The sequence below is a fragment of the Diabrotica virgifera genome, chromosome 8, assembly GCF_917563875.1.
Source record: "Diabrotica virgifera virgifera chromosome 8, PGI_DIABVI_V3a".
Classification (NCBI taxonomy): domain Eukaryota; kingdom Metazoa; phylum Arthropoda; class Insecta; order Coleoptera; family Chrysomelidae; genus Diabrotica; species Diabrotica virgifera.
The window spans coordinates 110,410,128-110,436,743 of record NC_065450.1 but is presented as its reverse complement, the minus strand read 5'-3'; the positions used below and the strand labels follow the sequence as shown (position 1 = coordinate 110,436,743).

Genomic DNA, 26,616 nt, shown 5'->3' with positions numbered 1-26,616 from the left:
ACATAATATATGCTGATTTATTATATTCCAGCGACTTTTCTTTATTTGTCAGTACAAAAACTGCATCCGTGCATTATGATCTTCCTGTCCGAAATCCTTGCTGCTCCTCTTGCAGAGTTATTCGTTCGTTTATCTTTGTCGCTATAATTCTTGTTGTCAATTTGAGTGTTGTATTTAAAAGATTTATTGCTCTATAGTTATTGGGGTCCTTCTTATCTCCTTTCTTGAAGAACCTCAGCATGATCGCTCTTCTCCATTCATCTGGTATTCTGTTCGTGGCGATTATTTTATGAATAAGAAGTTGCAGTTGTTGTACACCACCATATTATAAGAGTTCATTTGGTATTTGATTTTATTTGGTGTTTCTGGTAAAGATTTTTCGTTTTCTTTTTTAAAAATTTCTGTCAGGAAGGCCACCCACGTATCCTCTTTTATGTGTTCTATTTCAACTAGTTCTTTCATTTCGCTTCTTTGTTGTCTTATGAAGCGCCTTGTTTCTGTTGTCCATAGAAATCCATCTCTAGTCCTTTTGTGAATCTTTCCCAGTATAATCTGTTATTGTTTTTCTTACCAATTGATGAGTTTCAGTTCTTACTCTTTTATAGTTTTCATATGATTCATTCGTTTTTTCTGACCTATATTTTAGGAAAGCTTTCTTTTTTTGGTGACAGTTTTATTTAACCTCTAGTGTAAACCATGGTGTTTTCGTTGACCACTTTTGGTTTTTGTTTATTATTTTCGTTCCAGGGGCTTCTCCGGTAGCGTCCAGAATATTTATAGAATTGACAGGACGGAATTTTGACAGAATTATTAAAAATAATTAGCAATAAAATTGGTCGCCAAGATGGACCCTGTACCCATTTTTCTTGCCGAGATATAGCTTTAACCGTAAAGCTAGCAGCACCCACTGTTTCTCGGAAATGGCTACAGCAATAAATTTTTTCTTTTTGTAATAAATTAGCAATAAATTAGTAATTAATTCCTTGGAGTCGAATTTTCGATTTTCATAATTTTTTCGGGGGTGAGTTTCCCGCTAGGGGATGATGGGGTAGTTTTTAGAGATTGGTTAATATATCAATCAAGAGCAATTAATCAGCAATAAAATATGCCGTTAAAATGGGCCCTGTATTCCTTTTCATTGTCGAGATACAGGGTGGGTGCTGCTAGCTTTACCGTAAAGCTAGCAGCACCCACTGTTTCTCGGAAACGGCTACAGCAATAAATTTTTTCTTTTCGTATTAAATTAGCAATAAATTAGTAATTAATTCCTTGGGGTTGAATTTTCGATTTTCATAATTTTTTCGGGGGTGAGTTTCGCGCTAGGGGATGATGGGGTAGATGTTCAGGATTGGTTAATATACCAATCAAGAGCAATTAAATAGTAATAAAATATGCCGTTAAAATTATCCCTGTACTTCTTTTCAGTGCCGAGATATAGAGTGGGTGCTGCTAGCTTTACGGTAAAGCTAGCAGCACCCACTGTTTCTCGGAAACGGCTACATTAATAAATTTTTTCTTTCCGTAATAAATTAGCAATAAATTAGCAATTAATTCCTTGGTGTTGAATTTTCGATTTTCATCATCTTTTTGGGGGTGAGTTTTACGCTAGGGGATGATGGGGTAGTTTTTTGGGTTTGGTTAATATACCAATCAAGAGCAATTAAATAGCAATAAAATATGCCGTTAAAATGATTCTCGTACTCCTTTTCATTGCCGAGATATAGAGTGGGTGCTGCTAGCTTTACCGTAAAGCTAGCAGCACCCACTGTTTCTCGGAAACGGCTACAGCAATAAATTTTTTCTTTCCGTAATAAATTAGCAATAAATTAGCAATTATTCCTTGGGGTTGAATTTTCGATTTTCATCATCTTTTTGGGGGTGAGTTTTACGCTAGGGGATGATGGGGTAGTTTTTTGGGTTTGGTTAATATACAAATCAAGAGCAATTAAATAGCAATAAAATATGCCGTTAAAATGATCCCCGTACTCCTTTTCATTGCCGAGATATAGAGTGGGTGCTGCTAGCTTTACCGTAAAGCTAGCAGCACCCACTGTTTCTCGGAAACGGCTACAGCAATAAATTTTTTCTTTCCGTAATAAATTAGCAATAAATTAGCAATTAATTCCTTGGGGCTGCATTTTCGATTTTCATCATCTTTTTGGGGTTGAGTTTTACGCTAGGGGATGATGGGGTAGTTTTTTGGGTTTGGTTAATATACCAATCAAGAGCAATTAAATAGCAATAAAATATGCCGTTAAAATGATCCCCGTACTCCTTTTCATTGCCGAGATATAGAGTGGGTGCTGCTAGCTTTACCGTAAAGCTAGCAGCACCCACTGTTTCTCGGAAACGGCTACAGCAATAATTTTTTTCTTTCCGTAATAAATTAGCAATAAATTAGCAATTAATTCCTTGGGGCTGCATTTTCGATTTTCATCATCTTTTTGGGGGTGAGTTTTACGCTAGGGGATGATGGGGTAGTTTTTTGGGTTTGGTTAATATACCAATCAAGAGCAATTAAATAGCAATAAAATATGCCGTTAAAATGATTCTCGTACTCCTTTTCATTGCCGAGATATAGAGTGGGTGCTGCTAGCTTTACCGTAAAGCTAGCAGCACCCACTGTTTCTCGGAAACGGCTACAGCAATAAATTTTTTCTTTCCGTAATAAATTAGCAATAAATTAGCAATTATTCCTTGGGGTTGAATTTTCGATTTTCATCATCTTTTTGGGGGTGAGTTTTACGCTAGGGGATGATGGGATAGCTTTTCAGGATTGGTTAATATACCAATCAAGAGCAATTAAATAGCAGTAAAATATGCCGTTAAAATGATCCCTGTACTCCTTTTCATTGCCGAGATATAGAGTGGGTGCTGCTAGCTTTACCGTAAAGCTAGCAGCACCCACTGTTTCTCGGAAACGGCTACAGCAATAAATTTTTCCTTTGCGTAATAAATTAGCAATAAATTAGCAATAAAATATAGTCTTAGTCTGAATTTGGTCTTATGAAGTGGTGCTGCTGACTTTACCGACATATAGAATCTCGCCCTTCCTCGCATCTCTGCGTTCACCACTGTCCGTCCTGACATGCCGTTCGATTTATTTAATTTTTTCTTAAACTAATTATCCAATCAAAATTCCAAAAACACTCCCATGTTCTCTGATGTTTGGTCTATAACGTTTATAGAAAGTCATTTTTTGCTAGACCCAATAGTTTTCGAGATAGAGCGATGTAGACGATTTTAAAAATATGGGTTGTCAGGGCAAGTGATTTTATATGAAGGCGCTCCATATACAACAATGGTTTGACGTATTTTTATAAATTAAAAATAAATATTTCTAACGTCCGGATGGGTATGCAACTTTGAGGAATGAATTTTCGGACATTGCACATCCGAAAAACGACGAAAAAAAAATTGCAGTTTTTTTTTGTAAGGCTCCCCACCGGTCCCCTCCCGCAACGATTTTTGGACGACCAAGTGATTTTGCATAACAAATATATTAGAAACCAAAAAATAAGGGTTTTACATTTTAGCAACAAAGTGCCCACGAAAATCTTTTCTAGAAGCCTTTTGCCAGTCCATTTACTCTACTATGTCTTCCTTTTTTTCGTTGCCTGCTTTGCTTGGTTTTGTAATTTTACTTCTATTAAAACAATCATCCAAGTTTTCTCTTTTGCGTTTCGTTTCGTCATCGGTTTCACTTCCTGTGTCATTATCCTTTCTTTCCATTTTCTAAGAGTGCCCCGCTAAATGTTACAATTAGAAAAATATGTATAGAATACAATATAAATATAAGGTTAGTTTAAAAATAAACCTATATTAGACACAATCTATAAACTTAATTTAGAAATTAACTTTAAGCCAGTTCGTAATCACCGTAAAAATTAAAATTATTGATTTTTAATTCTCGCACTATTTTAGAACATATTTATCTTTTAGGGAACATATATATTAGTTTTCACGTGAAAGATACGTCCTCGGTTCACGTAAATAATTCGATCTTAATTAATTTACGAATCACGTACGTCCGTCTAATTTACTTACCGTTGCACGTCATTATCTACACCAGAGATTTAAGTTGAGATAGTTGCCAAAGTATAAAAAAATCCTAAATTCATTTTAAATCAAATAGATCACATAATTATTGTAAACGTGGATTATACAACAAAACAAATTAATATTCAATGTAAATAGGTAAAAACTTAAGAAATAGAGAACAAGAATTAATTTATAATCTTTTAAGATTTGCAGTGCAAGCGTTTTTGCACTGCATTGTTAATAATTAAAAAACGGCTCCGAACTCTTGGCATGAAGCCGGTAGGTTTCTTTGTATATGTCTACCTACAATAACAACTAAAAAAGTTGTCAGATACCTCGATTATTCCAAGTCGTGATAAAATTAGGTGAAATTTATATTTTTATAGTAGAGGATGTTTTTATAGTAAAGTAAATAATAAAAACAGTAAATATAATAAAACAGATACTTATTAATGAATATAAACAAATATGAAGTGTCATCACCGCAACTGTCAAATAAATGTTACCAATTTATTCTAAAATGTCACGTTCGTTCGATTACAGTTACAGTGTGATTCGAGTAAATGTGCTTAATAAAAACGCTTTATAATCCATTTATACAAATTAAATGAAACATATTTTTGTGTGTTTCTTTAGGTTAATATTAATAGAAATCTTCAAATATTATTTCTACGCGTATATAATAAAATATGTCTAGTGGCTGTAATTCCAGTGTATTCGGCGGTAAGACCCCATTTTAACAGTCCCCGTTTCAGCGGTTCTCGATTCCACCGACCCTTTTCAGCAGTCCCCGGTTCAGCGGTACCCATTTCAGCAGTCCCCGTTTCGGCGGTTCTCGATTCCACCGACCCGTTTCAGCGGCGTTTGGTTCTGCAGCATGCCGTTTGAGAGCCATCGTTCAGGAAAATGAGTAAAAACAGGACCCTCTTGGGGACAGTAGTTTTAACAATAAAAAATGAACATATAAAATTATTTTTTCTTTTTTTATATGCATTTTTTCATCAGCTTTTCATTGAGCCTTCATACAAGCACGGAACATAAAAATATCTAAGTTATTCTAATTGTTTATAAGCTAAAAAGTCAGGTCTTTTTCAAACAGTTTTTTTAATAACAATTTCAATAAAATGTTAAAAAATTTTTAATACGTCTTAAAATTAAAGTCTCAAATAATGGACTGCGATCTGCTAAATATCTCACAGAGTCACTGTAGGGCAAGAACAGTTGTATAAACAATTGCTCTCTGGGATAAACAAATTGAATAACTTATAAACTATTTGGTCGATCTGGTTGAAATTTAGCACACTTAAATAACTCATTAATTGACATAATTTAAAGTCATTAAATTTTACGTCATTGTGCAAAAAATAAAGTTATTAATATTTATAATTTACTGCAAAAATGAGGGTTTTTTGCAATTATCTCGGTCAATTATTTATATATTACAATATGCTTACCACCAAATTAAAGAACTTTTTAAGATCTACATTTATTTGAAACATTTTTCTCTAAAATGTACAAGAAACGTTTTATAGTCAAAAAACTGCTTTTTTCATTCTTTGCAATTGTTTAAAACAAAAGCAAAAACAGCTGTACGTCTTCACGGAATTATCATCAGTTATCCCTCATCTAACGTTTAAAACTTTGAAAACCCTGTAGAACATTTTTACCTGAAATCGATGATTTTTTTTCCCTATTAATTGGGATATATACCAGATACTTAGATATTACCTGTATATTTTCAAATAAGAATAGGTTAAAATAATATCCTACAATAAAACTAATTACTTTTACTCATTGTCATATTATTATTTTCTTGTTGAGACCGCTCTATTGGGGACCGCGTTTATGGGGACCGCTGAATCGGGCACCGCTGAATCGGGGTACCGCTGAAACGGGGACCGCTGTATTGAGACCGCGCTTATGGGGACCGCTGAATAGGGGTGAAACCTATTCGGCAACGTGATTCTAAAAAAGAACACACCTACCGCCTAAATATTTCGTGTTGGTATCATGCGACGTCAAAGGCTATGACGCGGATGACGTGCAACGGTTAGTAAATTAGATGAAGTATAATTATTATCCTCATATGATATAAATAAAACAAGCATATAAAGTATTAACAATGTATATTCATATCATATGTATTTATTTAGTAGAATTTAGAGACTTTAAAACATTTGTCTTGTATAATTATTATACAAAATAATGCACCAAAAATGGTACCGACCTAAAGACACATTAAAAAATATGCAAACACAGCACAGGTCACTTTTTATTTCGAGGAGGACACTTCTTGTTTATTTTTAATTGCACTTCAACCCTCGAACAGTGAGGTAAACGTTAATAGGAAAGACATTATTATAAATAAACCCGCCTAAAATAAAACAAGGGAAAGAAAGCTCTTCACGTTTCACTTTTTGTTGTAGGTGTGAGAAATGAGAAATGTGATGTGCAGTGTTGCCAACCGCTGAGTAAGCTTTTTCCCTCAACTTACTTTAAAAATTCCCACTTTTATGAAAAAATTCCGTCCTTGTTTACAAAATCGGAGAAGATATTATGTTGAATAATATTTAAATATTTTGATTTTTTAAAAATATTTTACAATTTGGACTGGAGCAAAAATTCTCTTTTGAGTAACCTTTTTCCCTTTTTTCACTTTTTATGTTAAAAATTCCCTCAAAAGGGAAATTTCCCTCCGGTTGGCAACACTGGTGATGTGTGATGGAAATGTGATAAGCTGATATTAGAAGTTATGATCATCGATTATAAAAATCGATTGTGTTTAAATTACAGTTAAACTATTCTACTTACTTTACATCAGTAGGTATTACATATTTTCTTTTTGTTTTTAAATTTCTTCTACTATTAACTAATTGGTCCCGCCACCGTGGTGGGACGAGGAATGCAACATTGCAGTCGGTCGAAGGAAAGAAATTATACGCATGTATAAAAATAATAGTATAGTAGAAAATTTTCTTCTTGTGAAAAAGGAAATAGCTAAAACAAAATTGTTTCTAAAATCTAAAGCTAAAAATTACTGGATGCAGTATTGTACTAAGTTGAACAAAAACACCTCTGCAACTGAGCTTTGGCAGCAAGCCAAAAAAATGAAAAGAATCCCCATATCTACTTATAAATGTAACAATTTCGATTGGCAAGAACCATTTCTCCAAAAAATTTCACCGGATTATGTATGCAATACTATTAAAAATTTACCCTCCGACAACGGATCTCCCAATCCACTCTTTGACGAGCCAATTAATTTTAATGAATTGACGTTTGCATTAAAAAACTCAAACAACTCAGCTCCTGGTTTTAGACAAGGCGAAAACGGCGGGTTCGAAGGGAAAAATATTCCCATGAGATTTTTTTGAATAATCACATTCGTGAGACATCCCAGAATAAGGTTCAAGAAGTCGCCCAAGTGAAAAGTGGGCCAATTTTTTTTAACAATTTTTTTTTAATAAAATTGCAAGAATCAATATTTTTGGCCCGAACAATTTTTTCTTTAATTTTTTGGACCATTCTGGACAAAAAAGGTCTCTTATAATTTTTCTCTAAAGTTGATCATTTTCGACTTATAAGCAATTTAAAATTGAAAAAAAACGAAAAATGGCGATTTTCAAGGCTTAATAACTCGGTTAAAAGTTATTATTATGAAAGTCAATATATGACTAAATCAAAGTTTGAAGCCCCCCTACAAGATCCTGAAGAAATTTTTGTCATTATTTTATTACTAAGCTGATATTTTTAAGTAATAATAATAAGCGTCATGCACGTGTGCGGGGCTGTAAATGTTGAGTGCGAGAGAGAAGCTATTCCAGCAGTCCAATTGTGCATCTTACTCGCACTCACATTTACAGCAGCGTCAATACGATACAACCACTCATTGTTATTAATTAAAAATAACAGCTTAGTAGTAAATTAATGACACAGATTTCTTCAGGATCATGTAACGGCGACTGTAAACTTTGATTTAGTCACTTTCTGACTTTCAAAATAATAATTTTTGACCGAGTTATTAAGCCTTAAAAATGGCCATTTTCGCGTTTTTCAAATTTTAACTTGCTTATAACTCGAAAAAGATCAACTTTAGAGAAAAATTATAAGAGACCTTTTTTGTCCAGAATGGTCCAAAAAACCTAATATAAAATTAGTCCGGGCCAAAATATTGATTTTTGCAATTTGATTAAAAAAAAATTGTTAAAAAAAAATTGGCCCACTTTTCTCGTGGGCGACTTCTTGAACCTTATTCTGGGATGTCTCACGAATGTGATTATGCAAAAATATCTCATGGGAATATTTTTCTCAACGAACCCGCCGTTTCCTCCTTGTCTATTTGGACCACGTCACTTACGATATGATTTGGTATTTATCTAGCAGGGCAAAATTGTTTATACTTGAGATATTTAATGAAATTTGGTTACATAACGGTACTATTGAGAAATGGAAACAAATTATAGTAATCCCAATACTCAAACATCAAAAAAACCCTAACCATGCCGATTTTTACCGCCCTATTTCCTTACTATCATGTATTTGTAAAACATTTGAGCGTATCATTAAACACAGACTTGAACTTCATCTATACTCTAACTCTTATTTGCCTGCACGACAGTTTGGTTTCAGAAAAGGTTTCGGTACTATAGATGCAGTATCCCACTTGGTTCTAGATATTCAGTTGTGTTATTCGAAAAAGCAGTATTTAGGAGCAGGTTTTCTCGACATTAAAGGTGCCTATGATTGTGTAGATACATTAATATTGCGGGAAAAACTATTAAATGTAGAAATTCCTCCTAGAATTTGCAATATGTTATGCCAAATGGTATCGGATAGGGAAATATATGTTAGGTCGGTTAACAACTCATTAATAGCCGTTTAGCTTCGGTGGGTTTACCACAGGGCTCCGTCATGTCTCCTCTTCTTTTTAACATATATACTAGAGAAATGCATGTAAAAACTAATAATTATAACATTATACAATATGCTGATGACTTTGTCATATATAACACTGAAAAAATCTCGAAAAATGTACACAGAATCTGAAAGCAAACATAAATGCACTCATAGCAAAATTTAATTCAATTGGTTTTTCACTATCAACAGAAAAATCAAATGTTATGTTTTTTACAAGGCACAATACACCACAAATAGATAATATCAGCATTAATGAAATGAACATTCCTATTGCAAATATAGTAACTTATCTCGGCATTATTTTAGACAAGAAACTGAACTGGAAACCATTTATCAACAAAATAGAAACGACAGTTAGCAAAGGAATAAACTTTCTAAAACTTATTCGAAAAACATGGTGAGGATCGGACCCACAAACATGTTTAATGTTCTATAAGTCCTTCATCAGGTCAGTTTTGGGCTATGGGTGTCTTTTCTATGGATCGGCTAGTTTGTACATTTTAAAACGACTAGAGGTAATAAAAAACGCTGCTTTGAGACTGTGTTTGGGGGCTATGTGCTCTACCCCTAATGAACCTTTGCGAGCGGAAGCTTTGGAACCTCCTTTAGATCTCCGAAGACAAATGTTAGCGGAAAAGTTTGTTCTAAAATCATATATAAAAGACCCGAATTTGATCCATAAAATTTCTATGTTAAACACTTTCGACCTAACAATAAAGTATTGGTCAAAAAAGCCGTCTCCCACTTTATGCTCAGCTTTTCGAAATACTTGTAATATTAGTAAAATTATTAAAAATCCACCGAAACCCGAATTTTTTAAGTCCTTATAGATCTCAAAAATCGAAATTCCGATGTACTCTGAAAATATGCTACTTAGCAAATGCATCCTTAAGAATTATACTGCTAGATACCCTAACCATATACAAGTTTACACGGATGCTTCAAAACAAACACATGGTATAGGCTGTGCTTTTTATATACCAGCACTTAATGTTGAAAAAAAATTCAAACTTAATCTCATGACATCAATATTTTCCGCTGAAACTATAGCTATTATAAAAGCATGCCAATACGCTGACAACCATGATATAAAAAAAATAGACATACTGTCTGACTCTTTATCAGTCCTAAAAAGTTTCTCTATCCAACTAGATGCAAATTCTGTAAGCAGTAATCCATTTATAGTAGACTTAAAAATACTAATATCTGACCTAACGAGCAGACAATTCAATATAATTTGTACTTGGGTTAAAGCGCACATTGGTCTCCAAAATAACGAAAAAGTAGATGAGTTAGCGAAAGACGGTAGTCTAAACGGCGAGGAAATTTCAAATGATATTGGACTACAAGAATGCATTTCGATAAGTAAATATAATTTAAAGAATAGCTGGAAATTAAGATGGAAACAATATTGCGTAAACCACTCGACAAGTTACACACTGTTGCATCCAGAGATCCCAACGCAGTACTGGCACAAAAATCAAGATTTGTCGAGATATGATATAGTTACCATAAGCCGTTTAAAATTTGGATATGCCTGTTTCCCGTCTCACTTGTTCAAGATTGGTCTGATAGAGTCTGATTTATGTGAAATACAGTAGGAAAAATGAAAGAATACCCATGAACGGACATATAAAACACGCTGTATTTTCCTGTCACCGTGTCACAAAGAAAATTGCCCAGCGCAAGTACATGTAATAATTATTGTCACATGTACTTGCACTGGACAATTTTCTTTGTGACACGGTGACAGGAAAATACAGCGTGTTTTATATGTTCGGTCATGGGTATTCTTTAATTTTTCCGACTGTATGTAATATACCAAGCGATTTAAATCACATTTTTTTCGCATGTAACAAGTTTCACATACATAGAAAAAAATTATACATTCAGCTGATGCAAGAAAACCTTTTCCCTCCTTACAATCTCATAAATTTATTGGCTCTAAATAAAATTTCAATTTTTAATATTCTTTTAGGTTTTCTCAAGTCGTGTAAATTAAAACTTTAGATTAGGATTAGCTTTGAATAACCTTTGTTTTTCTCCTGGTTGTTATAATATCCCTTGCTTCCGTGGTCTACCTATTCTGTGGTTAGTCACCCTGATCGATCCCTGGGTGTGAAAAGTGTTTTTCCTTTTCCCATCCTTGCTCGTTTTGGTTTCGTAATAATCTCGCTGCTTGTTAGGATTAGATAGTTTTTAGTTTAGGATTAGGTGCTGGCTAAATGGGCATAGCTCCCAAGGGCCAAAAAAAAACTAATTGGTCTTAATAAAAATCTATTTAAATACCAGAATAATATAAAAAAAAATAATCCTATCGAAACGTATTATTCGATAAATCGATTAATTGAGTTTTCGAACTAACTATGTTAATCACGTGATGGTATTTAAAGAAGGAGAAAGGCTTGGTAGTACGTCATCACTGCGCGTGATTTGAAAATTAGACTCAACATTATTTTATAGGTCTGGATCCCGCGTATGAAAAAAAGTTGATTAATAGCAAGCTGAAAATTTGTTAATAGCTTAAGGGTGTCTAGTCGGATAAACTTTGATATATGGGAACACTGGGACAGGGGCAGTTTTAATTGTGGAACAGGTTAAAAATTTGGAACGGTCAGAACACGAAAATGGCACATTTATTTTGTCCGACGGAACAGACTTAAACTCTCCGAACAGAGATTAAACTCTCATGCAAAAATCAGACTGCTATTTATCACCTGTCATAATTCCTGTCATTTGACATATTCTACATGTTCCACTCATTAAAACGCCAATTTGGTGATAAATAGCAGTCTGATTTTTGCATGAGAGTTTAATCTCTGTTCGGAGAGTTTAAGTCTGTTCTGTCGAACAAAATACATGTGCCGTTTTGGTGGTCTGACCGTTCCAAATTTTTAACCTGTTCCACAATTAAAACTTCCCCTGTTCCAGTGTTCCCATATATCAAAGTTTGTCCGACTAGACACCCTTAAGCTATTAACAAATTTTCAGCTTGCTATTAATCAACTTGTTTTTTCATACGCGGGATCCAGACCTATACTGCTGTGAAATTTTTAAAGAAAAAAATAGCAAAAATAGCTTCAAATCAAGGTTGGATTGAAATAGTTATGCTGAATGATTTTAAAAGAGAAATCATAAACATTTTGTTTAAATATTGGTATTATTTGGTTTAAATATTGGTATTAATATTGGTATCATTGTAGATCCTATAACTGTATTAATAAATAAAATATTCGAACAAGCTGTATGTCCTAAACTTTTTAAGAAATCGGTAAAATACCCATATTCAAAAAGGGTGACAAAAATTTAGTACAAAATTATCGGCCTATATCGCTTATAACCAGCCTTGCTAAGATATTTGAAAAAGCCTATTGTAGTCCGTTCTTTAACGGTAAAATATTGCAAAACCTCTAAATTTTAAAGAACCGCTTGGATTGACATGAAATTTGGCATACACATAGCTAACAAGTCAAAGAAAAAAAGTGATATTGTGCCGATATGTGCTTCTGTCCTGGGGGTGGTTTTCACCCCCTCTTGGGATGAAAAAATATTCGTCCAAAGAAAGTCAGCAAATGGATAAACTGGCTAATTTTAAGTAACTTTTGTTCTATAGAGTTTTTTCACTAAGTCAATACTTTTCGAGTTATTTGGCAGTGAATATGTTCATTTTTTCAACAAAATAACCACGCTTTTAGACGGTTTTTCGCAAATAACTCAAATAGTAAGTATTTTGTCGGAAAAGCATTCTTAGCAAAAATATAGCCTGTAAAAATTTTTAAAAAAAGTGGTGTATACATCACGTCTCTACACCTAGTAGAAGCAGAGATATAGCTAATGAAAAATAGGTTCATATTCGTCAAATTCCAAATGGAATATTTTAACGTGAAATAACCAAAAATGAAGCACATTTCGGAGAAAACTCATTACAACTTATTTAAAGTGTTTAAAAAAAGCTTCATTTTTGTTTTATAAAAAAATTACTAGCATCAAAATTAAACAACCCTAACAACACAAAACATTCCAGGAATGTACTATCAAAGTTCTATTAATGTTTGAATGTACTGGACATTCAAGGAACATTCGGTGAATATCTGATTAAGTTATTCGTGGAATGTTACCACAAGACATTCTATGAACATACTACCAATGTCCTATATTTTAAGAGAGGCCATTTACTATTCAATTTGCATTCATTTTCAAATTTGCTGCGCGTGTATATGTATTTAGGCAATCCAAACCACGTGACTTCTGGTTCTGGTTGGCATGGCATCAATGAACTGTCAATACGGATGGAACAGGCACGAAAACAATAAATGCAGCCATGATACAAGAGAGAGGTCCTAGAGAGAGACAGACAAGGTGCTGGAAACTTTGACAGGCCGTGTAATTTGAGTTGCCTATATCAACTTAAATCGGGGAAATATAAAAGTAAAATTCTAAATATAAAAGTAACAAAAAACAATGTCAAGGACTTCTTCACTTTATATAAAACAGTCACTAATTTAGTATTTAAATAGTTTTAAAATTATTTAACTCCCAAATACTTTAGGAAAGTAGGTATTTGTTTTGATAAATACAAATAACAATTCTGAAAAGTATTTAAACTGATTTAAACACCAAGTATGGTACTGTGTACTCTATTTACTCTGTAAATACAAAAAAGTATTTAAATTTTGAAATATGTACTGCCAATCAGCCCTGAAAGTTAAAATATGAGGTCCATTCAACGAACTGTCAATACTGATTCAATCGGGTCCATTTATATAGGCAACTTAAATTACACGGCATGTCAAATTCTCCAGCACCTTGTCTGTCTCTCTCTAGAACCTCTCTCTTGTATGTTGGTGGCAATCTCGCTTCACTATTTGAATGGGACAGGGCCATTCCATCCGTATTGACAGTTCATTGCATGGCATACGATATGCGAATGCGGTACTATGGGAACATTGGTACACATCATCTTTGAGTGCCCCATAAATAAACATAAAGATATGGATTTGTATCTAGAACTAATAAAAGCTGGAATAGACAGTCCAATATCTTTACAGAGCATTTTATATAAACCCTCGAATAAAGTTATTAAGATAATCAATAAATTTATCAAATTTTTTCAAGTAGATCTATAGAATTTTCAAAAAATAATAATAATAACAATAACAATAAATAAATACTTCAGAAAATACAGGGAATCTCCTAAAATGTCAAAAATTATATTTGTATCCTTAAAATCCTTAATCCTAACCGAAGGTAGCCAGCCCTAAACCTATGTGAAAATGTTTGGAAGCTACCCCCAAACGAGAAAAGTCTTAAGTTAACCTTAAATGTTGTAACACTTTTCCCCCTCTATCTACAGAAAAACAAAAAGAAGGACAAGGAACACATAGAACCAAAAAAAAATAGATCTGAAGTTGACAGGACACAGGACACCTGGTTGTGCCAGAGTGCGTCCAGGGAGAGTGTAGACAAGCCCGGAAACCAGAGCAAAATATGGCCGCCCTCAGTGATCACTGGTTGCCCTAGTCGCACACAAAAATATAAATTTTACATAACTGTCAGTTGTAAAAAGAAGATTGAGGTTATATAGAAACATTGCAAAAAATGAAAAAATGCAAAATTATATTTTGATTAAATTAATGTTATGTTCTTTTATTAGAACTGCTCGTTTTGAGAAAGTCTGAAGTGCCTATAGATAGTGCAATATTGATTCGGAGAAAAAAGACGTTAATTCATAACAGAAACTAAATGAATCTGAACCAAATCATTGTAAACAAAATTCTGGTCTCATTATGGATGGGCTGCAGTGGAGCTTGCAATAATTGGTTTCACACTGATTGTGTAAAAATATCATTTGCTTCTTAAAAAGCTAAAACGGTATTGTGATAATTCTATAGAAAAGGTGAGAGTATGAGTTGAAGTCATTTAGGTTGGGATGTGTGGAAGATACTGGGAATAAGATAAGAAGCTGGTCAAAATAGTAAAGCAGAATACATAGCGTGGAAGGAGTTAGTATGGTTATTGTTAATGAAAAGTATAAGCATTTATCAGTTATTCTGCAGGTGGATTCTCCCAGGCATAAACTGTTGCTAGAAAAGGGGTAAGATCAGATGAGGATGTTGGAGCTAAACTGGTCTGTTACTTACAAGATTAGTTTTTGTGATAATTTGCAAAATGTGTTTAGGTGCCTCTTTTAATACTAGTGACATAACCAGTGTTTAAACATGGATTAAAAAATAGTGTGTGTACTTTTATGTATTTAAGTTATACTTACAGTAGACACCCTCTTAACCGACCTCCCTTTAACCGACCGACCCTACACCTTTTTGGATGATACTATTTTTAGATTAGAGGTCATACAAGTTTCATAATTTGTCTTGTGAGTGATATTGTTAATTACGTATGTATATACACATCGACATTTGTTTCACTTTATATTTTGACTTAATTTGTTTGAAAATGAATCGTGACCCATGGGAAAAGTTATAGCGGACGGACTATATGTACATACTACTTTTTTTGTTTATAGATCATAAAATATATATATATTTTTAATAGAGTTACATATGTAATGTCTTTCTGAGGGTGGTTTTAAAGATTTTCGGTTTAACCAACTTTTTGATTATCCGACCTATGGGCAGCTCCCGTCATGGTCGGTTAAGAGAGTGTCTACTGTATATATGATTTCAACTATTTCAAGGAAATAAATAGATTCAAAACAAACAGTTTATTTGTAATTTATTTAAATATTAAATTAAATTTTAATACTTACTACTTTCCAAAAAATTTCATTAAAAGAATAGCACAAATTAAAAAATTATAAAACATATATTTACTAAAAACACCAATATATTTTGTTCACACTTTATTTCCACCGATACGTAACTTGAAAGATTTAGCAACTAACTTTATACTGTCTGTGTGCACAATAGTGCATACTGTTAGTTTTATAAAAAACTCACAACATTTTTCCCAATCGCACCTAATAACTTCAAAAATAGAAACAAGCTAGAAACATAAAGCATAAATGAACTTATAGGTGTTTAATTCAAAATGACAAAAAACATATAAACGTTTTTTTGGACAGAAAAGTAATAGACCACTTGTGCGTTTAGATTTGTCAATTTTAATCAAAAGCTAAGTAATGACTGCTAGGTCTGTATGAATTTTTAAGTCTGTATTACTCATTATTCATCACGAATAGCTGGTAATGTATCCACTGGAAATGTATCGGAAATTTCAACACCTCTTCTTGGTTAATGTGGAAGAGACAGATAAAATTAATGGAACATTGCTGGAATAAAGCTTATGTTAAGCGATAGTCCATATTCTCCACTTACTGCGGTCACTTTATTAAGTAAGCAGTATCTGTAGGTTTTCATGTGATTCGGCTAAAAGAACTGTATCATCAGCGTATCTCAGGTTATTTATGATCATGCCATTAATTCTAATGCCTATGTTTATTTCATCCATTGTCTTACTTAATATGTCTTCCGAGTACCTATATATTAAATAATATTGGTGAAAGTATACACCCTTGTCGAACACCTTTTTTTTCATTTCTATTTCTTCTGATGTTATATCTTCTATTCTCACTACCGCTTTTTGGCCATAGTATAAGTATATAGCGAGCCTATAAGGGTCCGTTTTTCCTTTAGAAGTATGGAAACCTAAAAACTGTTAATTGTAATAAAATGAATTATTCTATACCTATACAATATTGTGACAATCAATTGATGTCGGCCCTGGACAGATGACGAAGTACAGGCATATTTGTGCTCTTCACAATTTGTTAATTCTTGAGTGGTGAATCAATATCTATGAAAGATTTTTTAATTTTTGCATACTGGTAAACAAAAGTATGTTACATCTCCTACTGTAAGTAAAACTGTAAACAATTTAAAATGATTGATTTAACATGTAGTGTTACCACTTTAAATTCTTAACCTGTCCAAATCAACCGGAAACAAAAAGCTGACAAGTTTCTTTGCTAGTGACATGTGAGCGACTTTACTAATTTGATTTTTAGGCATTAATATTTATTTTGAATTGACTTTATTTATTTTTAAATAAGAACACTTATATTAATTTAAATACACAGACTTACTTCATATTATTTATTTACCACACTAACTTACAAGAACAATAAACACTTAATAGTATTTAATTTATTAGGAAATACTACACATTATCAAATCTAATTTATATTGTACTTTACAAAATGTATCTAATCAAAAATACCTCCAAATCGTACGCTCTAATACAGTATCTCGTCGTGGCTTTATTAGACTTCTCACTCATTCAAAATCGTTACTATTTACAGTTTTTCTAGAACAAAAAGAATGATAGCGTCATTTACCTGTTAAAAGAGTCTCCCTTTGATTCTAGAATGAAAATAATATTTACATAAAATAAAGTAACGTTTACATGTATCCAGAAACTGGTGCCAGTCTCACTGGAATGCCAGTGGCATGAAAAATAGACCACCTTTCTATTCAAGACAGCACTGGCAGACAGCTCTGGACTGGCGCAAAAAAGTGTTTACACTTGAACAAAACCCTATACAAGATGACTCTGCCACATCCTTGGTAGAGGAATAAATTAGAATAATCACAAGAAACTTCCTTGACGGACAACGGATCATCCAAGTAACGAATCAAGACTGCTAAATACCCCTCCTGGATTTGAAAGGTGACTGAAGAAACCATGGCCAACAGACTTAATAAATTAACTATTTATGTGAACTAATATAAAATATATTATACAGGAGAGTTGCCACATGGCAGCTTCTCCCTCATGTGTTCAACATTCACACCATTTACTTATAGCTTCATGATCAGATGGTAAATTAAATTGTGTATTAAATAAAAAAAAAATGTCAAAATATTTTTTATACCTAAAGGTGGAGCAGAATCTATTTCCTGAATTTCAGTTATACAATTTTGATCGCTTATGGAAGATGTTTGTTGTCCTTTATATACTTTCTTATTTTGTACACCAATCCTTTTTCTCGGCGATTCCAAATTCAATTCTTGTTCTGCATTACTTCCAATCATTGCAAGAAGTATTTGTATTGTACGATGACCTGATACTAAAGATATAGGAAAAGTCAAACAATGAGGAATGCACATAACTTTCCCCTTGTTGCCATATTCTAAATTTGAAAAAATATATAGAGAATAGTCAGATTTTTTTGATATGCCATTCCTATTACAGCAAGCATTTCATTGGCTAGAATTAGCGATGAGTATAATATATGATGTCATGGTAACTGACGTCTGTCATAATATTGGAGGTTACATTTATAATGTCAAATTATTGTTTTCAATTTATATTTTATTTATTTAGTTTATATTTTAACAACAGTTTATTTTTTAAATAACTTTACTTTCCCTTCCGTATCCTTGATTGGTCGTTTAGGTTCATAATGGTTTTCTTGTATGGTAGGTTTAGTTAGGCATTAATTTTAAGAAATGTTGCTGGCTAAATGGGCACAGCTTCCAAAGGCCACAGAAGAAGAAGAAAAAATAAACAAACAAAAATCTTACATAACCTTCTATCTAAGCCTTTTATACTACAGGAAAACATGACTGACACTGGGTGCGTTCGGATGACCACAGCGGCTGGACAGCTGAGCCAGCAGTAGCTGTCAGACGTCACCGTTGGAAGTCAGCCGCTGAGAGATTTACTAAGCTTTCCCTGTCACAGCTGGATACAACCACTCAGCCGATTTCTGCTGACAGTCAGCCACTATGGTCGTCCAAATGCACCCACTTATACGCTCTGAGCTTCGCTGGTGTCGCTCCTAGCGGATTACTAATTCAACTTTCACCAGTAATTTTTAAATTTATGATTTAATTGTTATCGCTTAATATTTACAATGCAAAAAAGTAATTAAATTGTAATCGATTTTTTAAAAATTTTGCTAACTGTTTTAACGTTCTCTTAATGAAATATTAATTTCTTACTTCAGATACATTCACAATTATCGTGTAGATGGCGCTTAGATGATTTATATCTAATTATAATTAGATAGGTATTACAAAATATTAAAAAAACTTAATTCAGTATTTAAACCGTAAGTATACTTAAGATAAAAATATATACCACAGCTTTGACCAACTAATATTTTTTCTAATTAATGTTTTTAATTTCAATTTTAAATTATTCACTTTGACATTTATGTCAAATTTCCAGTAAAGGTTTACAGACTTGTCACTACTGGCTCTCGCGATTTTTTAATTATCCCCTCTACCTACGAGCTCAGCGTATATTACAGATACAGTTGGAAAAATGAAAGAATAGGGCTTTTCATTCACAGTCATTTGTTTCGAGCTTCTGTCATGTGTCACATAATATTAATATATCTACGTCATACGTTATTGGTATATACCCATGATACAAACCAAAGACGTATGACGTAGATATATTAATATTATGTGACACATGACAGAAGCTCGAAACAAATGACAATCGATGAAAAGCCCTATACCCATGAACGATCACATCAATCACTTAATTTATGTTTGTTGTCTTTTTCTATAAATAATAAATGTTTGTTATAGAAAAAGATAGGAAACACAAAATAAGTGATCGATGTGATCGTTCATGGGTATTCTTTATTTTTCCCACTGTAGTTATCTTTGTTTCACACTCTTAAAGACAAAGAGAAACAGTGTCACCTGTAGTTGCTGTGGTAAATACATACTGTCGAAAAAATGAAAGAATACCCATGAACGATCACATCAATCACATATTATTCAGATTATTAATAATCTATCTCTCTCATTTATTATTTATGAAAAAAAAAACAGCAAATACAAAATATGTGATTGATGTGATCGTTCATGGGTATTCTTTCATTTTTCTGACTGTATATGTTTTTATTTGGCAACAGCGCTTGTTTCCAAACTTAACGGTAGTGAAAAACTAATAAATGAGGAAAAATTTGTTGAATTTGCTTGCCGTCAAGTTTGTACGAGTACCAGTGGGTTATATTTCATTAAATATAATATGAAGTGCATGCCTAATTGTTTAACTTTTAGTTTATCATACTTTAACAATGAATTGGGTGGCTCTCTGATCCAATATAAGTACTGTTATTATTTCCACTAAAAATGGTTACAGGAACAATTTTTGAAATTTTTTGATTTGATTGATATGACTCATTTTTAAAATTCTGATCAGTCTGACGTAGAGGACATTTTGTTTGAATAATAGGTTTGTTCTAGCAAACAGTCGAACTAGTCAGCAAACAGTTGGTCAGTGAGAGAACATAATACAGTTACGAGTGCTATCCCCTCTACTCGCGCTGGTCCACTATTCGCTAATGGTTTCAGACCGTTTGAAACTCGTGCTAGAACAAACCGATTGTCTGTAAGAAACAAATCACAATAACTGAATAAAACAGATTTTCCCACCTACCTCTATCCAAAGTATACATTTCCTGGCCTTATTGTAGGGAGCATAGTCATATTTTTTTCTCCCTAGGGAAACAAAGTACTTTTAATCCCTAGGGAGTAAAAGTAAAAGTGATGTTGACGTCATACTATGTCATAGCATAGATGAAATAACTTATTGACACCCTATACTATTACTCTATTTTCTATTAGGTAAGTATCCATACATTTTAAATTTTATTTATAGATGTTGCAAAATGGTAAAAACAGTAAATTGTTATTTTGATTTAAAAATTTTTCATTAATAATTTGATAGTTATACTGTACCTACTTGTTAGTTTTAGTTCTCTAATAAATTTTGTTAATTCTATTGTTGATTGAATACACAAATTCCTGTATTCAATTATGATTCATGTATTCAATCAACAGTTATATAAATATTTTAAAAATGAAAAAATGACTTATTTGAGGGAGGTGGAAAAATGTATAACATGGGAGAAGTGCCTTTTCCTCCCTTGAATGATTACTGTAGTAAACTAGTAAACTTTATTCTTGGGAGGAAAAGGTGCACTTCGCTCTCTTGTTATACAAATATCTATAGGTGTTAAATTGGTGAATAAACAAAAAACCAATATAAATAATTAAATACTTTCGCTTTCTTCTCTAAATATTGTTGTACAGCATTGCATTTTAATTTTCTGCTGCCATCTTGTCTAACTTTTTTCCACATGTCAGAAGTAGTGTTCCTAAACATTCAAAAATTGAATACAATATTTTTTAATGATATAAATATTATAAAGAGAATGCATCAAATGCAAATACTCAATTAATTTTACTTGAAGAACTTACTTCACAAACAACAGCATATTTGTTTGGATCTTGTTTTAACCCTATATTTTTAATCCACACTTTCCGTCGTTCAGATTCTTTTGGGAAAGAATTCATTTTCACATTATTTTTCCCCAATCGACTTCGCAACCTTTTACCTTACAGGAAGGCATTTTTCAACCTGAATAATAGTAATAGTAATTTAATATTTCTCGATCTATCTAGTTAAGTGAGGTTAAACGGTTAAACCACAGTAAACGAAAAATAAACAACTGATCATCTGTTTACCCCTTCCATATTAATCCGGAAATCTGAGCAAAAGATGGCGGAGCCAATCAGCTTTTAGCGTATACGATGGCAACACTCTTCCAAGACGCACACTGGGTTGTGCATTGCCTTGAGCAAGACGCGCATAACCAATAACATGTACTGGGTAAATGATTAAAAAAAAATCAAAACCCAAAAAAAAAGGAAGAAGAAGAACAGGTTACAGAGGTTATGTTTGTAATATCATTTCATTTCATCATTTCACTGTTTATCGTCATATTTTGGATTCATTTGGATTTCGTTTGCTGTATTTTGTGAACTTTATAAACTTTACCACACTGCAAAGTGATTATTTAAGGAAATTATTATTGGAGACACCAGATGTTTGGAGAAAGGTAGGGCAAACAATTTTTATCAATGTTCATTTTTCTCTGATATCTATCAATATTGATGAATTTTGCAAGCAATAACATTATTTCTTTTATTGTTTTAGATATTTATTGAAGCTGAAAATAATTGGGGATTTAGATCCATATACAATTCAGTCAAAATTGGATTTTACCATAAAGTGCATTCCACCAAATTACTATTATAGATATTATAGATGAAAGCATACAAAAGCCTTCAGGCACATAAATATTTTACAGCTGGATTTGTTTTTAAAGTTGGAGTAAAGTTGGAAGTCACAAGCAACAACTTCGTAAGTACCTACCTACAAGAATATTGAGGAAATCCAGCTCCTGGATACTACTGGGCAAACTAGAAGATTGAAGAGGACAAAGCCTTTTGAACTAGTTTGAGTGATAGTGAAAAGCAGAGCATAATGCTTGTGTGCATGTGTATGTTAGAATAGTGCGGTTAGAAAAGCAGAGCATAGTGCTTGTGTGCCTGTTAGATTAGAGAAGAGACGCTATGGGTAAGCTCTTCATTTTAAGGAACAGTAGTAATTTAGGTTAAATTAAAATTGCTCATTGGTCAGACTTATGACCAGATTGTAATTCTAATGAACAATTCAATACAATGAATCGTCATCGTAGTGATGATTATGGAAAAAAATATATGACAAGATTTTGTGCAATAAAAATGTTTATATTTATCAAGGATGTATTATTTGGTATGGCTACATATACAGTCGGAAAAATGAAAGAATACCCATGAATGAACATATAAAACACTTTGTATTTTCCTGTCACCGTGTCACAAAGAAAATTGTCCAGTGCAAGTAACAATAATTATTATATGTACTTGTGCTGACCAGTTTTTTGTGTGATACGGTGACAGGAAAATACAGCGTGTTTTATATGTTCGTTCATGGGTATTCTTTCATTTTTCCTACTGTACTTCTGGTATATCGTCGGTGATGTAACAATACCTCCTATCTGCTTTTTCATGAATTTTGTAGGAGATGAAAAACTTGTTTGGGCCACCTCGTGCTTTCATATATTTTTTGATTTGTTTTGTAGTAAATTCAACTATCTATTTACTAGAAAACAAGTCAAAACTTAGGTATGAAAACAGGAGGTGACCGTAAAAAATGTTTTTCGTCTCCTGCAAAACTCATGAAAAAACATAGGAGGTATTGTCACATCACTGACGATATATTTCAGAAAATGTCTAAAAAATATACTTTGAATGTCCTAAGAACATTCATGGAATGTTTCAACAAGACATTCAGTTTAAACAATATACTGTGAATGTTCAAAGAACATTTGTAGACATTCATGGAATGTTCCAACAAGACATTCAAGGAATGTTTAAAATGCTGACACAGCACTTTCCTGGGACTTTCCAGGGACGTTCGTGTGCTTTTGGGGACATTCCAGGAATGTTTTCAATGTCCTGTGTGTACATTCTAGGAACATTCCTGGAATGTTTTGTGTTATTAGGGAAGTTACGCTCAAAATAAAGTTACTCCCTTTTGGTTTTGGTAAAAAAATCGAGAAAATCACCCCCTAATTATTATCTTAAATGAACTTAATCGTTACGACTTCACAAGTTTCTTGACTTGTGTATATATTGTTTATATGATCTGTAAGTTTCATCGGTTCAAAGTCCTTATTATTGAAAGGGCTGTAGTTAAAAGGGGTTGAACGAGTCACTGATCACGAATGTATGCAAATTTAGAAACACCAAATCTTAATCAATTTTTGTCTAACAGAAAAACAAAAAAATACATGATATTCAGAAAAGCAAATCTGACTTTTTTGTTTTTCGAGATTTTTGGTATCTATAACAATTTTTAAGTTATTTTGAAAAAAAGCATATTTTTCAAAATTTAAATTTTTAAAAATTTTAGTTTGAAACCAAATTTTTTCAAAAATAAGCACTTTGAATCGATGAAACTTACAGATCATATAAACACAACATAAGTAAAATAATTTGTGGAGCGATAACGGTTAATTTCATTTAAGTTGCTAATTAGGGGTTGGTCTTCCCGATTTTTTTTGCAAAAACAAAAGGGACCAACTGTATTTTGAGCATAACTTGCTTAAATTGAATGCTAGAAATTTTTTGTAAAAACAGAAATAAAGCTTTTTTACACTTTAAAAAAGTTATAATGAGTTTTCCCCAAAAAGTGCTTAATGTTTTGGATATTTCAAGTCGAAATATTCTATTTGAAATTTGGTGAATATGAATCTATATTTCATTGGCTATAACTCTGGTTCTACGAGATCCAGAGACCTAACGCGTACACCATTTTTTTACTCTTTTATAAGCTATATTTTTGCTAAGAACGTTTTTTTCGACAAACTACTTACTTTTTGAGTTATTTGCGAAAAATCGTCTAAAAATGTGGTTATTTTGTTGAAAAATGAACATATTCACTCGCAAATAACTCGAAAAGTGTTGACTTGGCGAAAAAGCTCTATATAACAAAAGTTATTTAAAATTAGTCAGTTTACTCATTTCCGGACTTATTTTGGACATATATTTTTTCACCCCTAAGAGGGGGTGAAAGTCACCCCCAGGGCAAAAGCACACATCGGCACAATATCACTTTTTTTCTTTGACATGTAAGCTATGCTCATGCCAAATTTCATGTCAATCCAAGCGGTTCTTTAAAATTTAGAGCAAAAACCGTGAAATAATGGACTATTGTCAGAGAGATTAAATAAATATCTCATAAAATTTAATCTGCTATCAGGAAACCAATATGGTTTTAGGAAGGGATATTCTACTACCGATGCGATTACGTCTGTTACTGATTATTTATACAAAATGCTTGATAAAAGTTCTCCTACATTAGCTATTTTTCTGGATTTAGCCAAGGCATTTGACACTGTCAGTCATCAACAGCTATTGGAAACTTTGGAGGATCTTGGAATCAGAGGTGCACCACACATACTATTACAAAGTTATTTAAATAATAGAACACAATTAGTCAAAATTAATGACAAACTAAGCGCCGAAAAAATCGTACAATATGGTGTACCTCAGGGTACTATATTAGGTCCCTTATTGTTTACTATTTATATAAATGCCTTGGCAGGAATGGAAATAAATGGCAAGATTATTTGTTTTGCTGACGATACAGTTATTCTCTACACCAGTAATTCTTGGGACGAACTAAAAATTTTAGCAGAAATAGAAACTGTTAGGGTACTAGAACGGCTGAATGAAAGATTGCTTACTGTTAATTTTGACAAAACTTATTTCATACCGTTTTCAATTTATAAAAATAATTTACCTGCTTTCACGGAATTAGATATAAGAAATAATAATACACATATCAAAATAAGTAGAAAAAACAACATAAAATATTTAGGTGTGTATATTGACTGTCACTTAAGATGGGATATCCACATAGATATGGTGTGCAAAACTTTAAGAATGTTATTATATAAATTTCGTTATCTCAGCAATATTCTAAATTTGTCTTACTTAAAAACTGTTTATTATTCATTGATTGAATCTCGTATTAGATATGCCATTTTGGCATGGGGTGGTACACATGCTTCGCATTTAACGAAACTTGAAATACTGCAACGGAGATTTCTGAAAATAATGCTAAATAAGTCAAATCTATACCCGTCAGAACTACTTTACCGAGAAGCCGGCGTATTGAGTATTAGAAAGTTGTATCAATTAAACATAATTTTATTTACATACAAGAATAAACATATATTAAAATCCTTGGATCATTCTTATAGCACTAGAAGGAAACATCACGACTATGTTAAAATTTCTAATGCACAAAAATCTATTGGGAAACATAATTATACATACTACGTACCCAAAATATTTAATTGTTTACCAGACATGTATAAAACCTATATCAGAAAAATAAACTCATTTAGTTTTGTCAAAACAATTTTTAGCAGATTTCTTAAGTATGAGGAAACTGAAACTCTGGATGCAATATTTTTGTAATTATTGTAGCGTGATTAGTGTAATTACTTCTAATTACAATAAAACTAGCGGTTCGTAATTTATATACGACTTTATTTTTTATTTATACAAGTTTACTTTACAAACTTTAGCTTAAGACTAAACTCTATTCACAAAAATTATGCCTTATATATCCTAGTCGTTATTCTCGATCATTCCGGGCTAAGCCAGCTCTCCGACTATCGTGTGACCTTCCAACAACCGCGCATCGGTTCCACGTATAGCGTGCTTCGCTCTAGACTTTTCTCGGCTTACGCCTTGCGGCTGGTGACTCATTGTTTTGCTACATTGCTCCCCTCTTAAGATCTGAGCGTCCCGATCAGCAACTCTAGATGAAGGCCCAGGATGGCGGAATCTACACGACTCTCCAGCTTTGCATACACCCTTCAAGAAGAAATAACAGTCTACTGTCTTTGAAGGATCCGACATCTTCGGGTTCATGCAACACACAGTAATTCGTACGCCAGTTTCTCTGAAGACCACTTCAAGCATGCTTCTCACAATCTTCCAATCCAGATTTTCTACTGCATGGCCTATTTTTGGTAAAGCCAAATCTTTGATGTCATAATTACACACGATTTTCTTCAAATTACATAGAGCACGCCATATGTTCTCATAGCTTGGCGTGTCCGTATAAGACTTCCTGGTCACCATATACAGCAAAGATCGAGGACCATCTTCCAATCGCAATACTCTTCCAATTTTAGGTTGTTGATTCCTTAACTCGTCCAGGCGGCCGAACTTTCTATTGAATACGGACGAGATTCCTTTAGTCATCTCG

At 32.9% G+C, this 26,616-nt stretch overlaps 1 protein-coding gene and 1 long non-coding RNA gene across 4 annotated transcripts; one reads left to right on the top strand and one right to left on the bottom strand.

The window, feature by feature from the left end:
* Nucleotides 1–15,802: 15,802 nt before the first annotated feature.
* LOC126889248 (uncharacterized) lies at nucleotides 15,803–21,473 on the bottom strand. 3 transcript variants are annotated; one of them, XM_050657347.1, is made up of 3 exons: nucleotides 21,201–21,473; nucleotides 17,849–21,097; nucleotides 15,803–16,622 (listed from the first exon to the last, which is right to left on the bottom strand). In XM_050657347.1, exons 2-3 carry the CDS (start codon nucleotides 18,081–18,083, stop codon nucleotides 16,306–16,308), a joined length of 552 nt encoding a protein of 183 aa, XP_050513304.1. In that variant the 5' UTR covers nucleotides 18,084–21,097; nucleotides 21,201–21,473; the 3' UTR covers nucleotides 15,803–16,305. The 3 variants fall into 3 exon arrangements, 2 of the variants coding, with proteins under 2 accessions (XP_050513304.1, XP_050513303.1); XM_050657346.1 differs by having other exon boundaries at nucleotides 17,849–21,473; XR_007699968.1 differs by lacking the exon at nucleotides 15,803–16,622 and adding an exon at nucleotides 17,055–17,280 and having other exon boundaries at nucleotides 17,849–21,473.
* A 219-nt stretch (nucleotides 21,474–21,692) lies between these two features.
* On the top strand, nucleotides 21,693–22,542 carry LOC126889249 (uncharacterized). Its single transcript, XR_007699969.1, has 2 exons — nucleotides 21,693–21,841; nucleotides 21,940–22,542. It is a non-coding gene; the product is annotated as an uncharacterized LOC126889249 (long non-coding RNA).
* The last annotated feature ends 4,074 nt before the right edge of the window (nucleotides 22,543–26,616 follow it).